A 14,021-nucleotide genomic window follows, 5' to 3' on the forward strand; every position below is an offset into this window, starting at 1 on the left:
CAAAGTGCTGGGATTACAGGGGCGAGCCACTATGCCCAGCCAAGAAAAAGTATTTAAAATAATAACATGAATAGAAATTTTGGCCTTTATAAGAAAGCAGACTGAACTTTCAAGCATAATTGTATCCTAAAGTCAATGAGAAGACACACATATCATCACCACTGTCATTCCATTAATTCTGTATTAGCAGGTGCTACTTGTTGACTACCACCTATTACATAATTATTATTTATGCAAGAGGCATTTTATAAATTTCTTTTTTTTTTTTATTTTTTTGAGATGGAGTTCTGCTCTTGTTGCCCAGGCTAGAATGCAGTGGCGTGATCCCCGCTTCCAGGTTCAAGCGATTCTCCTGCCTCAGCCTCCCCAGTAGCTGGGATTACAGGTACCCGCCACCCTGCCCAGCTAATTTTTTGTATTTTTAGTAGAGACGGGGTTTCACCATGTTGGCCAGGCTGGTCTCGAACTCCTGACCTCAGGTGATCCGCCCACCTCAGCCTCCCAAAGTGCTTGATTACAGGCATGAGCCACCACGCCCAGCCGTTTTATACATTCTTTTAGTGAACCATCACAATAATTCTTACAGGTCAGTAATACTGCTGTTAACATTTTATATAGGAGGAAATAAAGACTCAGAGACCCTGAAGTGATTTGCCTGAGCCTCAAAATTAGTAAGTAGAAACACAATAAATGTTGCTTTCTTTCTTTTCTTTTCTTTTCTTTTCTTTTTTTTTTTTTGAGACAGGGTTTTACTCTGTTGCCCAGGCAACAGAGTTGTACAGTGGTGCAAACATAGCTCACTATAGCCTCAACTTCCTGGGCTTAAGCGATCCTCTCACTTTAGCCTCCTGAATAACTGGGTCTACAGGTGTACGCCACTACACTGAGCTAATTTTTTATTTTTTTGTAGAGACGGGGTCTCCCTATGTTGCCCAGGCTGATCTCGACCTCCTTGGCTCAAGTGATTCTCTCGCCTCAGCCTCCCAAGTAGCTGAAACTTTGGGTATGTACCAGCCACCATGCCCAGATAATTTCTGTATTTTTTGTAGAGATGGGGTTTCGTTATGTTGCCAGGGCTGGTCTCGAATGACTGGGCTCAAGCGATCCTCCCACCTCGGCCTCCCAAAGTGTTGAGATTACAGGCCTGAGCCACCATGCCCAGCCTCTTTCTCCTCTTTATTTCCCTCAAGAGCATCAAAACAAGTAGTTCCACTTGTTATCATGGGATATTGTTTCTCTAGGTGACAGCATCAGCACACTCTTGCATTAACAATATAACAATGTAACTTGATTACCTCTGTTAAGAAAAAAATAATAATACAACAATGGTAAGAATGATAGTTAATACTGGTTGAGTGATCACTGTGTACCCGGCACCATTCTAACAACTTTATATATAATAAACCCAGTACTAGTAGTACCCCCACTTAGCAGATGAGGAAACGGAGGCACAGAGGAGTAACTGTCTTAAGGTCCTGCAGTTAGTACACGGTGGAACCACGATCAGAAACCACCAGATCTATGCTCTTCTCTCTACGTTTTTTGCTTCTGAGTATACGCGTCACATCATTCATTCATTACGTATTACTAATCAAGGAAGGATGCCCTTTTCTCCTCTGGCAAAGCAGCCACAGCCACTGGCCTGTCTCACCTGGACCAAAGCACTCATGCCCTTGCAGCCGCCTCCTTGGGTCTGTTCCTGGCTGCCCCTTTCTGCTTTGGTCCATCTACATGCAGCTTTTGTGATTTCCCTGCTAAAAACCCTCCCATGACAGTTCTGATCATGTAAACCCAACCCGATGGAGCCCTGTCTACCCACTAACTCCAGGACCTGCCATTCCCTCCTGTTCACTCTTCTCCAGCCACAAAAGCCTGCATGCTAGGCTTGTAACAAAGCTGCTTCGTTTCCACCTTGGACAGCTCTTTTCTCAGCCACTACAACGGCTGGCTCCTTCCTATGAAACAAACCTCACCTCCTCAGGGAGGCCTTTCCTGCCACCCAATCACAAATCACCTTCAGACCTTCCTTCTGGTAACTACAGTTCTTCTCATGTCATTTACTTTGCTCTGTTTTCTTCATTGATTATACGACTGTCTAAAATCATGTATTTATATGTGTACTTGTTTACCCTGTGGAACATGGGCTCCACAAAAGCAGGAAGCTTGTCTACCTTGTTCAATACTGTTCCCCCATTCCTAGAACAGTGCCTGGTAGGTGCTGACTAAATCTGGGTCAGATGAATGAATTTGATGAACAGTGAAAAGCAGTCTGTAGGAATCCTACCTGCATCTGTGCTTTCTTCATATTGGCATTGACGACAGCCGCCATGTAACTGAGAGCAGCCTCACGGGTTTCGCCATTTAACAAAATACTATGCAGAATCTTAAAAAGCTCTTGCTGAAATTTATTTTTAAAAAGAAGAAACAAATTAAAACTATTTTGCACACGATTCCTTTTTGACTTCATGAACAGCTAGCCTACTTCCCACGTTCTCTCCTCTCCCACTTCTACTCATTTCAGACAATACTGAGTGAAAGAAGAATATAAGAAACATCCATATTCAACTATGTCAAGGTAATCAGCATGAAAGCAGAATATGGAGTGGGGGAGGTAGGCAGTTACAGTTTTTTGTGTTTTCTTTTGAGACAGAGTCTAGCTCTGTTGCCAGGCTGGAGTGCAGTGGTGCAATCTCGGCTCACTGCAACCTGCGCCTTCCAGGTTCGAGCGATTCTCCTGCCTCAGCCTCCCGAGTAGCTGGGATTACAGGCACATGCCGCCATGTCCAGCTAATTTTTTTTTTTTTTCTTGAGACAGAGTTTTGCTCTTATTGCCCAGGCTAGAGTGCAGTGGCACATCTCGGCTCATTGCAACCTCTGCCTTCTGGTTTCAAGCGATTCTCCTGCCTCAGCCTCCCAAATTGCTGGGATTATGGGCAACTGCCACCACGCCCAGCTAATTTTTTTTTTGTATTTTAGTAGAGATGGGGTTTCACCATGTTGGTAAGGCTGATCTCGAACTGCTGACCTCGTGATCCACCTACCTCGGCCAATTTTTGTATTTTCAGTAGTGACGAGGTTTCACCATGTTGGCCATGACAGTCTCTACCTCCTGACCTCGAGATCTGCCCACACTGGCCTCCCAAAGTGTTGGGATTATAGGCGTGAGCCAACGAACCCAGCCGGCAGTTAGAGTTTTAATAAAATAGCCTTTGTTACTTCCTTCCCATGATCAAAATTACCTTAGATACCCAAGCCTGTAACTTCTTTGCCTTTTTTCTTTTTTTGAGATGGAGTCTTGCTCTGTCGCCCAGGCTGACAGCATGCAGTGGCGTGATCTCGGCTCACTGCAACCCCCACCTCCTGGGTTCAAGCGATCATTGTGCCTCAGCCTCCCGAGTAGCTGGGTAGCTGGGATTACAGGCACGTGCTGCCACACCTGGCTAATTTTTGTATTGTTAGTAGAGATGGGTTTCATCATGTTGGCCAGGCTGGTCTCAAACTCCTGACCTCGGGTGATCCACCCACCTCAGCCTCCCAAAGTGTTGGGATTACAGGTGTGAGCCATCACACCCAGCCCTTCTCTGCCTTTAAGTTTGAGAACTGAAGACATATTAATCAGGATTTGGGATAAGCAAGTCAGTGAAGGTGTGTGCAAACTAACAACCCTTGCTCACCCTCACAGTGCAAATGCCTAAGGGCCAGCTGGAGGAAGAGCCGGGTCACTAAGCTTACGACCAGTTCCCAGTGATGCTACATACAAAGGCAGCATACTGCTGTTGTTACAACCTGTTATTCAAGACATAGGTTACTTACTTATAGTTTATCTTTTTTATGTAAGACTGAATTGGCTTTTGTTAGCCGTTTGTCTACTGGGCATCGTCCAGTCTACAAAATAAAAGCTCCCTATCTGGAGTTCATCTTTGCTACTTCCTCTGAGTTTGTTTTCTGAACGCTTACCCTTCCGAGCTCTAAGTAATGCTGCAATGATTGGCTAACCACACGAGTGTTTTCCAGGGTAATGGCAGGCCCTGAGAAGTATTTTTCAACCACTTTAACCTGGAAAGAGAAGGAAAAATGCAATCAACATATAATGTACATTTGGGAAAGAATCTGCATAGAAGGACGGTAAAGTGCAAGTAGCCACTATACTTACATCATCTTCTGCAAAGACGGAGAAGCTAAAGAAAGCCCCCAAGTAAGAAAGTCTCTGCAGCTCCCGCCCACAGCCAGGACTTAAGGATTTCGGCAACCACAACGGCAAAGAAGCAACCTAGACAGAAGATGGAAGAGGCCAGTCAGCCACTCAACAGGCCGATGAAGTAAAAATGTAATGAAAACCCTCCAGCTCCTCTATATTTTCACAAGATATTATTAAAACTTTTATGTTTCAGCCAGGCACGGTGGCTCACACCTGTAATCCCAGCACTTTGGGAGGCCAATGCGGGTGGGAGTGGGTCACCTGAGGTCAGGAGTCAGAGACAATCCTGGCCAATATGGAGAAACCCTGGCCAATATGGAGAAACCCCATCTCTACGAAAAATACAAAAATTAGCAGGGCATGGTGGTGTGCTCCTGTAATCCCAGCTACTAGGGAGGCTAAGGCAAGAGAATTGCTTGAACCCAGGAGGCAGAGGTTGCAGTGAGCTAAGATTGTGCCACTGCACTCCAGCCTGGGTGACAGAAAAAAAAAGGAATTTTAAAGTTTCAGGATACTATTTGCTGAAGTTCAAATGAACTCTTCCTACTTATACCACCAAAGGACTAGAATAACTTTTCCATAGCACTTGTCACTTTAGTTGTACAATACTTGTCAAGGAAAAAAAACAGGCCCGCTGCAGTGGCTCACGCTTGTAACCCAATAATTTGGGAGGCCGAGGCAGGGGGGGTCACCTGAGGTCAGTAGTTCGAGACCAGCCTGGTCAACATGGTAAAACCCGATCTCTACTAAAAATACAAAAAAATTAGCCTGGCATGGTGATGCGTGCCTGTATTCCCAACTACTTGGGAGGCTGAGGCACAAGACTCACTTGAACCCAGGAGGCGGAGGCTGCAGTGGGCCAAGATCGCACCACTGCACTCCATCCAGCCTGGGTGATAAAGCAAGATTCTTGGGGGAAAAAAAGGGAAAAAAAAATCATAGAAACGAACACTGTAACGCAGGAAATAACGTGTCTAACAACAATGTAACAGTTGAGAGCCTCCCAGACACGTTACCTCTGCCTACACCTAAATGTCCTTCAAGAGAAGTTTTCCAGGTCATCTCACTGGAGGAATGCCTTCTGGGTTACAATATATTCACTGAAAACGTGCAAGCCCATCAAGTGAGTGCTTACCAAATTGCACACAGGGTGTGTCTTTCCAAACTTGGTTTCACAGAGCTCACCTAGTGCCTAGAAATAAGATCAGAGTCATTTGAATGCATTTCATCTTAAACTGACTGTCATTTGTATCATCAAGAAACAGCTTTAACTGCCGCTATAAATGTATTCCCTCTAAAATGGCAGCAGCTTTACTACTTTTTCTGATTAATAAACTAATACACATGCAATGTGAAAAACTGGAAATAAAACAGAAATATAAAATGAAACTCAAAATTACTCAAGCTTTACCCCCAAAGATAACCTCTATTGATATTTTGAGCAACCGTTTTCCAGATATATTTTTGTGTACTATATCTATCTATATTTTTTACAAAAAAGGTTTTCCACTTCATATCTTTCCATGTCAAAAATACTTATTTCATAAACTTTAGATGGCTCCTCTTGCCAGTGTTAAACATGACTATAAATAATTACAATTTAGTAAGCTATCAAATTCAAAACATATTTAAAAGCATAACTTGGTTTCAAGATGTCTAGTACTTTTAAGAATTCCAACACTTTCCTTCAGAGCTCCAACCATCCTAACATTAGAGAACTATGAAAAACACTTTTTAGGGACATAAACATAATTTAACAGACCCACGGTAACTCAATCAAACTTTCTTTTAAACAGTGAATTTCCTCTGTGATTCGGACACAGCTCTAGAAGTTGCTACATGAGCCAAAGAGTCCATTTAGGCACTGACACAACGTTGAGTTGCCTCTGAGGTTCAGGCAGCCGACTCAGAAGGAAGCATTCTCACTGCCTAGGGCAGGAGTTCCCAAACCTGGCTGCATATTAGGATCACATGGGAAGCCTTTGGAAACCCCAATGCCATGCCACACCGCTGGTGAATTAAATCACGAGGTCTGAGGCGGGGAGCCAGGCAGAAACACCTTTAAAGATCCCCAGCTGACTCCAAGGTATGGCACAGCAGCATCCACTGACCTAGAGAATGATCACAATTATTTCTGATTTTAGCTTCAACAGTCTTCCTCTTCCTGCCTCTCATTATTGTACCCTCTCACTCACTGCCCCCTCGTTATTATACAAGCATCAATAATGGCACAAAATGAAATCATTGTCTACCACAATGGAGGCCTCTGTCTTTTGACCAAAAGGACATTTTGTTGATATCAGATGCTAAAAGCTCCTCACTGAAACCAAGCTAATTCACATCACAACCCAAAAGCCAACAAGCCCATGAAGGAACATCTACATAATACAGTGATAATTAGTGTTCACTAAAATATTTCATCACTGAACTCAAACAGTCAGATTATTTCACTTCCTTTTACCTGCCTAAGGCAGAACAACACATAAAGATTCAAAGAATTTTATCAGGAGCCCTAATAACACGTACAATGGAAAGAGCTCTGGCATAAATCCACTTAAAACTATTTTTTAAAGTAGGAATTCTGGTTTCACCTTCTAATTTCCCAGCATTCTTGTAGCCTTTTAGTGTCATGATAGGTTTGAATTTTTTTAATAGATAAATGCACCCTTTGTGTACAGCTCTGTTTTAACATTTATCACAGCATCTGTTCAACTGTTGTGCTGCAGCTCTTATTTTCGCAGATTATAAGTGCCTTGAGGAGAGGGACCTTGTCTTCCTAGCTGCTGTATCCCCAGTGTCTAGCACAGAACAGATCGTCAGTAATGAATTCATGGTATAATGGAATCCAATCAGTGGAATGAGAAAAGAAATAAATACAGTAAGAAAAACAACCATGGTCTCAATTTACATAAGACTTAATTTATACACAGAGTAAGTGAATTTCATTTTGATATTTTTTTCCTTTATACTTCTGCAATGAAAATATTCAGTAATGCTTCAAAATATTTTTCTCCCAAAATTTCAAATAAGCGAATTCAGAACAGAAAAGAGCTTCTAATTTTCATTCTAGTTTCAGCATTTTTACAACATTCAAGACTCCCCACGGGAATCTAGCTGAAGCTTCTGTCCACTATGTATGCCTGCTGTAAGTGCCCTAAAGAGCTAAGCAGATTTCTGCTTCCCAAGTAAAGCCTGCAGATGAAGTGTATGACCTTAGGAATTGGGGGGTGGGGCGGTGTGGGGTGAACAAGAGAGCTACCCTAAGATTTTCTGCACAAAGTAAACACATAAAGATAAAATTGTATTCATTTTCTTAGTATGTACAGCTTTGCCTTTTTTATTTGCATTTTTAATAGTTTTTGTTTTTAAGTAACAAAATTTCATCCCAACTATGGTATGCTCATTGCTAGGAGACAGTTATCTTTTTCATAAGCTATACAAAGTACATTGTAATAAGTGCATCACTAACTCCTGTCTAGGACTTGGATAGGTGGAAGATGTACCAGGCTGCTAACTGTCTTCACTGATGCATCTCACTGCACACCAAACACTCTGCATGGCCAACACAGTGATTTCATGTTTTAAATTTGAAAACAAGGTTGATCTCATGGACCTGAAAGAAAAGTATATGTCAAAATAATCTGAAAGAAAAACATCTATTGAATGAGTTAAAGAAAAAGAACAAATTTTTACCATGAGGGGGTATTTAAAGTAGTCACTATCGAGGGAGCACTCTTTGGCAGCAAGAGCCAGGCCTTGTAAAATGGGGATAAATATCTATAAGAAAAAAAACAAAATTACAAATATAAGTTTAAGAGAATCTAAGAATGGGAAGTATGTCAAATAAGGTGCTAGAACTGAGTGTCCAGGCAATTTCATTCCTTCCCCAGGGAAAAGCTTTTTTGCATATAAAAGTCCAGAATCCAGCCAGAGTGTTGACCTGTTCTTTGACAAGGCTAACCATAAAGTAATACAGCTGAATTCTCCAGAAGTAAGAGGATTTTGGTGAACTCTGATACTCTGATAGGACCCCCGTAATTCAACAAAACCCATACATTTGGAGCCTGTTGAAGGACTCTCCAGGGGTCGTTGCTCTACTCAATTAAATTCTGCATATCTCGGCAACTAATATGTTCTTCTATCTATCTATATATCTATCTGTCTGTCTGTCTGTCTATCTATCTGTCTGTCTGTCTTTTTTTTTTGAGACAGAGTCTCGCTCTGTTGCCCAGACTGGAGTGCAATGGTGCAGTCTCAGCTCACTGCAACCTCTGCCTCTGGGGTTCAAGTGATTCTCCCGCCTCAGCCTCCCGAGTAGCTGGGATTACAGGTGCCTGCCACCACACCCGCCTAATTTTTACATTTTTAGTAGAGACGGAGTTTCACTTTGTTGGCCACGCTGGTTTTGAACTCCTGACCTCGTGATCCACCCGCCTCAGACTCCCAAAGTGCTGGGATTACAGGCGGGAGCTACCACACCCGGCCCTCTATCAATATTTTTTAAAAGCCTTTCCCCATTTATTTTGAGGAAAACAAGATAAACAGGCCAACAACGAATATTATTATTACATTAAATTTAATTAAGTTAGAGCAAAGAGCTAGTTGGTGAAGGCTGAAACTGACAAAGAAAGCTTTAGTTAGAAAGCCTTACCTCCACATATAGTGTAATTAATACATTAACCTGCTGTTGGTACTTAAAGGAACTCAAATCTGCTTTTATACATTTATGATTAATACCTGGTAACACCATGCAAGATTTACTCAGCCTAGCTCATCTTCAAATTTCACAATGCACTCAGTGATCAACACATTTAGTAAGCTGGATTCAAGGCTAATAACATTAAATAGAAAATGTAAACAGCAGCTGACAATCTGAATGCCAACAAGTTGTAATAGGAGTATACTAAGTAGCCACTAGAAAACGTGAAAAATTCCCTTTCGTACTAATTTCATTCCATGATACTGAGTACCTTAATAGTTTAAAGAGCACAGTACAAAAAACAGGTGCCCTGGATGACAAAGTGTCTGTGGAGTGTTGTGAGATATCAACACAGCTCTGGAAGAGATCATACTATGGTTTTTGTAATTCCAACAATCAGGGTAGAAGTAACTAGCTCTCGTAAGCCAGATAAAAATGGAGAAGTAAAACTCAGGTGTGTCACTGGGGAATGCCAACATTGTAATCAAGAAGAAAAGACAAACAGAAGTTCCAGAATCATCAAAAATTAGCTTCATAATTGGTCATCCTGAAAAATCTCCAAAATGTTTTCAGGAAAGCTACAAGTAAAATATAATTATACTTTCCTGTATAGTTATCCTTTGGTACAATTAGGGTTTCATTTACAATAGGCAAAATAGCCAGGCGCGGTGGCTCACGCCTGTAATCACAGCGCTTTGGGAAGCCGAGGCAGGCGGATCACGAGGTCAGGAGATCGAGACCATCCTGGCTAACACTGTGAAACCCTGTCTCTACTAAAAATACAAAAAAAAAAAATTAGTCGAGCGTGGTGGCGGGTGCCTGTAGTCCCAGCTACTCGGGAGGCTGAGGAAGGAGAATGGTGTGAACCTGGGAGGTGGAGCTTGCAGTGAGCCGAGATTGTACCACTGCACTCCAGCCTGGGCAACAGAGAGAGACTCCATCTCAAAAAAAAAAAAAAACAACAAATACAATAGGCAAAATATTACTATGCATAATCTTTTTCTTTTTCTTTTTTTTTTCAGACAGTTTCACTCTGTTGCACAGGCTGGAGTGCAGTGGCATGATCTCAGCTAAATGTAGCCTCCACTACCCAGGTTCAAGAGATTCTCCCATCTCAGCCTCTCAAGTAGCCGGGACTACAGAAATGCACTACTGTGCCCGGCTAATTTTTTGTATTTTGAGTAGAGACGGGGTTTTGCCATGTTGCATCAACCTGGTCTCGAACTCCTGAGCTCAGGCAATCCACCTGCCTCAGCCTCCCAAAGTGCTAGGATTACAGGCGTGAGCCACCATGCCTGGCCTGACCCAGATATTATAAATAATTATTTAATTTTCAAATGAATACTTTCCAGCACTGATTTAAAAATACTGTTAAGTGTCCACCTCCAGTCCTAAATTCAAGCGGCTATTTATCTGTGAATATTTCTCAAATATTAAAAGGAGGTAGATATTTCAGTCAAAGATTTAATAATTCACATTTGCCACTCTTTTAAGACAAAAAAGTAAGTTGCTGTTTTTCAGTTCAACAGCTTCATCTTCAACACTGAGTGGCTGAAAAGTCAGCAGAATTCTGGGATTAAAAATAAACAGGTCTGGGCCAGGCGCTGTGGCTCACACTTGTAATCCCAGCACTTTGGGAGGCCAAGATGGGCAGATCACTTGAGGCCAAGAGTTCAAGACCAGCCTGGCCAACATGACAAAATCCCATCTCTACTAAAAATACAAAAATTAGCCGGGCATGGTGGTATACACTTGTAATCCCAGCTACTTGGGAGGCTGAGGCAGGAGAATCGCTCGAACCCAGGAGGCAGAGGTTGCAGTGAGCTGAAACTGTGTTACTGTACTCCAGCCTAGGTAACAGAGAAAGACTCTGCCTCAAAATTAATTAATTATTTAATTAAATAAACAGGTCTGTGGTGGTCATATAACACTGTGAATGTAGTAAATGTCACTGAATTGTACACTTCAAAATGGTGGTTTGAGACTGGGTGTGCTGGCTCATACCTGTGATCCCAGCACTTTGGGAGGCTGAGGCGGACAGATCACCTGACATCAGGAATTCGAGACCAGTCTGGCCAACATGGTGAAACCCCCTCTCTACTAAAAATACAAAAAACTAGCCAGATGTGGTGGCGGGCGCCTGTAATCCCAGCTACTCAAGAGGCTGAGGCAGGAGAATCACTTCAACCCGGGAGGCGGAGGTTGCTGTGAGCCGAGATCGCACCATTGCACTCCAGCCTGGGCAACAAGAGCAAAACTCCGTCTCAAAAAAAAAAGGTGGTTTGATGTTATATGAATTTCACCTAAATTTCAAAAATGCAGGACTTCTCTGCCCAAAGCTGGCAATGGGGAAACAAACAAACGAAACACACACAGAAGTCATTTCCTCTTGTGTAAGTCTGTCTAGAATAAAGTAGGCTCGGCCGGGCGCGGTGGCTCAAGCCTGTAATCCCAGCACATTGGGAGGCCGAGACGGGCGGATCACGAGGTCCAAGAGATCGAGACCATCCTGGCTAACATGGTGAAACCCCGTCTCTACTAAAAAATACAAAAAAAAACTAGCCGGGCGAGGTGGCGGGCGCCTGTAGTCCCAGCTACTCGGGAGGCTGAGGCAGAAGAATGGCGTAAACCCGGGAGGCGGAGCTTGCAGTGAGCTGAGATCTGGCCACTGCACTCCAGCCTGGGCAACAGAGTGAGACTCCATCTCAAAAAAAAAAAAAAAAAGAATAAAGTAGGCTCAATACACCCCTTTCAGCTGGTCACTGGGCTGATTTTATATAGTAGAGAGAACTACTCGATTCCTCAAATGATATCTTCTTGAATAGGAAAAGTATTCTAATTACCCATTACCTCTCTAATGTAATGCATCACTTAAAGTGTTTTTTTTTTTTTTTTTTGAGACAGAGTCTTCTCCGTCGATCAGGCTGGAAAGCAGTGGCGTAATCTCGGCTCACTGTAACCTCGTCTCCTGGGTTCAAGCAATTCTCCCACCTCAGCCTCCCAAGTAGCTGGGATTATAGGAGCCTGTCACCATGCCCAGCTAATTTTTGCATTTTTAGTAGGGACAGGGTTTCACCACATTGGCCAGGCTGGTCTCGAACTCCTGACCTCAGGCGATCCACCTGCCTCAGCCTCCCAAAGTGCTGGGATTACAGGCATGAGCCACTGTGCCCGGTTGACAGTGATTTATTTTCCTTAGAGTTCACTTATCCTTCTAGAGAAGAAAAGCTCACTATGCTACCATATTTCCATTAGTCAGTAACATTATCATTTAAGATAAACAGTCAGTGAATTCCAGACAGAGTACACAACACTAACTGGAATTTTTATTCTTGGATCCTGGCTGCTTCTTTTACAAATATTTTGAAGCCTGCTGAAAACACAATTCTCAAGAATTCAAAGGTTTTAAAATTAACTGTTATAAATAATCTAAGGTATAAAACAGAGTGAAAGGAATCATACCAATTATAGCTATTGCCTCTGTTATTCTCTGTAGTCACAAAAAAGGAAGTGATGATACAGCAAACCGTAAGAAAATTTGATAGAAACCCTTTCATCAGGGAAAAAACTTGTGTGAAAGCTGCCAAGGCAAAGGGCTTACTTTCCCAAACAGGTCCTTCCAACAGTAATGTTAACAACAAAGTTTCACCTCGGAAGAAACCTTCAAGACTGCGCACACAGCTTTATTTTTAAGCACTACATATCCGCGTTTTCACTTGGCTTCACACAATGAGATACCAAAACAATGTATAAACACTAAATGAAACAATTAGGAAGATATGAGACATCTTTCCCTGTGGGAAGAAGATAAAGATTCTATATGGCATGCAGGCTGCCAATGAGCTAACATGGTCACTAAGTTGTAAATCTTACAAACTCAGAGAACGAATTTTTGACACTACTTATCTGGCAAATGCACATCATGCCTTATGCTGTCTCTGGGTATTCTTGTTTCAAAAGCTCCTTGAAATCAGGAACAGGGCCTTACATATTTTTTTCATATTGCCCGAAGCACTTAGCGTCGACCTTGTTTAAAAGAGAGATGTTTGACTGATTTGTTGAAATGGGCACATGATTTGAACAATGCAGCTGTCAATCCGATTTCCTCAAAAGAATATTGGGTAGGCCTTCTCTCTAAGCAAGTAACACATGGATGTGCGAAGTCAGGCAAGAATTTTCAATGTATGGTGTATTCAGAAATTAGCCTCGGCATAGAGGCTCTCAGGCTAAAATTTGCAAGAGCAAACTCATACGACCGTACCTGCTTGAACACTTCTTCATCCTGGTGAGTGGTTCTCACCAGTTCCTGAATGAAGCCATATGGGAGATTCCTACACAGCATATACGGCACTAGGAAGGACGGCTGCTGCAAGGACCTGTGGACCCATGAACATTAGGGACGGTGATGAAGTCAACTCACTACAGAGGCACGTGAAATGTCATGTCAGCAACAACTGCCCAGTCAAAAGTCAAACTTAACATCTCCCACATATTCTGCAAAATAGTTTCAGGCAAAAGCTAACCCTTCTTACCAATAGTAATCACTTTTTGGTCTTTTTCATGAGAAACTATGGGAAGTTTCAAAGAATTCATCTTTTCCTACACAGAGCCCTTTAAAAATGAAGCACTCAAAAAAGGAAGCATGGCCAGGCACGGTGGCTCATGCCTGCAATCCCAGCACTTTGGGAGGCCGAGGTGGGAGGATCACTTGAGGCTCGGAGTTGGAAGACCAGTCTGGGCAACACAGGAAGACTCTGTCTCTACAAAAAATGAAAATATCAACTGAACCAGATGGTGTGTGCCTGGAGTCCTGGCTACTTGGAAGGCTGAGGCAGGAGGACTGCTTGAGCCCAGGAGTTTGAAGTCATAGTGAGCACTCCAGTCTAGGCAACAGAGTGAGATTCTGTCTCTTAAAAAAATAATAATAATAAAAATAAATAAATTTAAAAAAAAAATAAGTATTACATGTTTTTATTGTTGTTTGTTTTTTTTAAGAGACAGAGTCTCGCTCTGCTGCCCAGGCTGCAGTGCAGTGGTGTGATCTCGGCTCACTGCAACCTCCACCTCCCAGGTTCAAGCGATTCTCCTGCCTCAGCCTCCTGAGTAGCTGGGACTACAGGTGCC

The 14,021-nt window shown here is 42.6% G+C and overlaps 1 protein-coding gene across 2 annotated transcripts in view; it reads right to left on the reverse strand.

Moving 5' to 3' along the window:
- UBE4B (ubiquitination factor E4B) overlaps window positions 1-14,021 on the reverse strand; it is a 152,192-nt gene that overhangs the window by 50,544 nt on the left and 87,627 nt on the right. For both annotated transcript variants that reach the window (XM_023215306.2, XM_023215307.3), the window contains 6 exons: window positions 13,159-13,273; window positions 7,892-7,975; window positions 5,334-5,390; window positions 4,154-4,270; window positions 3,958-4,056; window positions 2,285-2,398 (listed from right to left, as the gene is read on the reverse strand). In XM_023215306.2, the coding sequence (XP_023071074.1) occupies window positions 2,285-2,398; window positions 3,958-4,056; window positions 4,154-4,270; window positions 5,334-5,390; window positions 7,892-7,975; window positions 13,159-13,273 (586 nt within the window). The remainder of the gene's footprint in view (window positions 1-2,284; window positions 2,399-3,957; window positions 4,057-4,153; window positions 4,271-5,333; window positions 5,391-7,891; window positions 7,976-13,158; window positions 13,274-14,021) is intronic.

This window comes from Piliocolobus tephrosceles, chromosome 1 (assembly GCF_002776525.5).
Source record: "Piliocolobus tephrosceles isolate RC106 chromosome 1, ASM277652v3, whole genome shotgun sequence".
Taxonomy (NCBI): Eukaryota; Metazoa; Chordata; class Mammalia; order Primates; family Cercopithecidae; genus Piliocolobus; species Piliocolobus tephrosceles.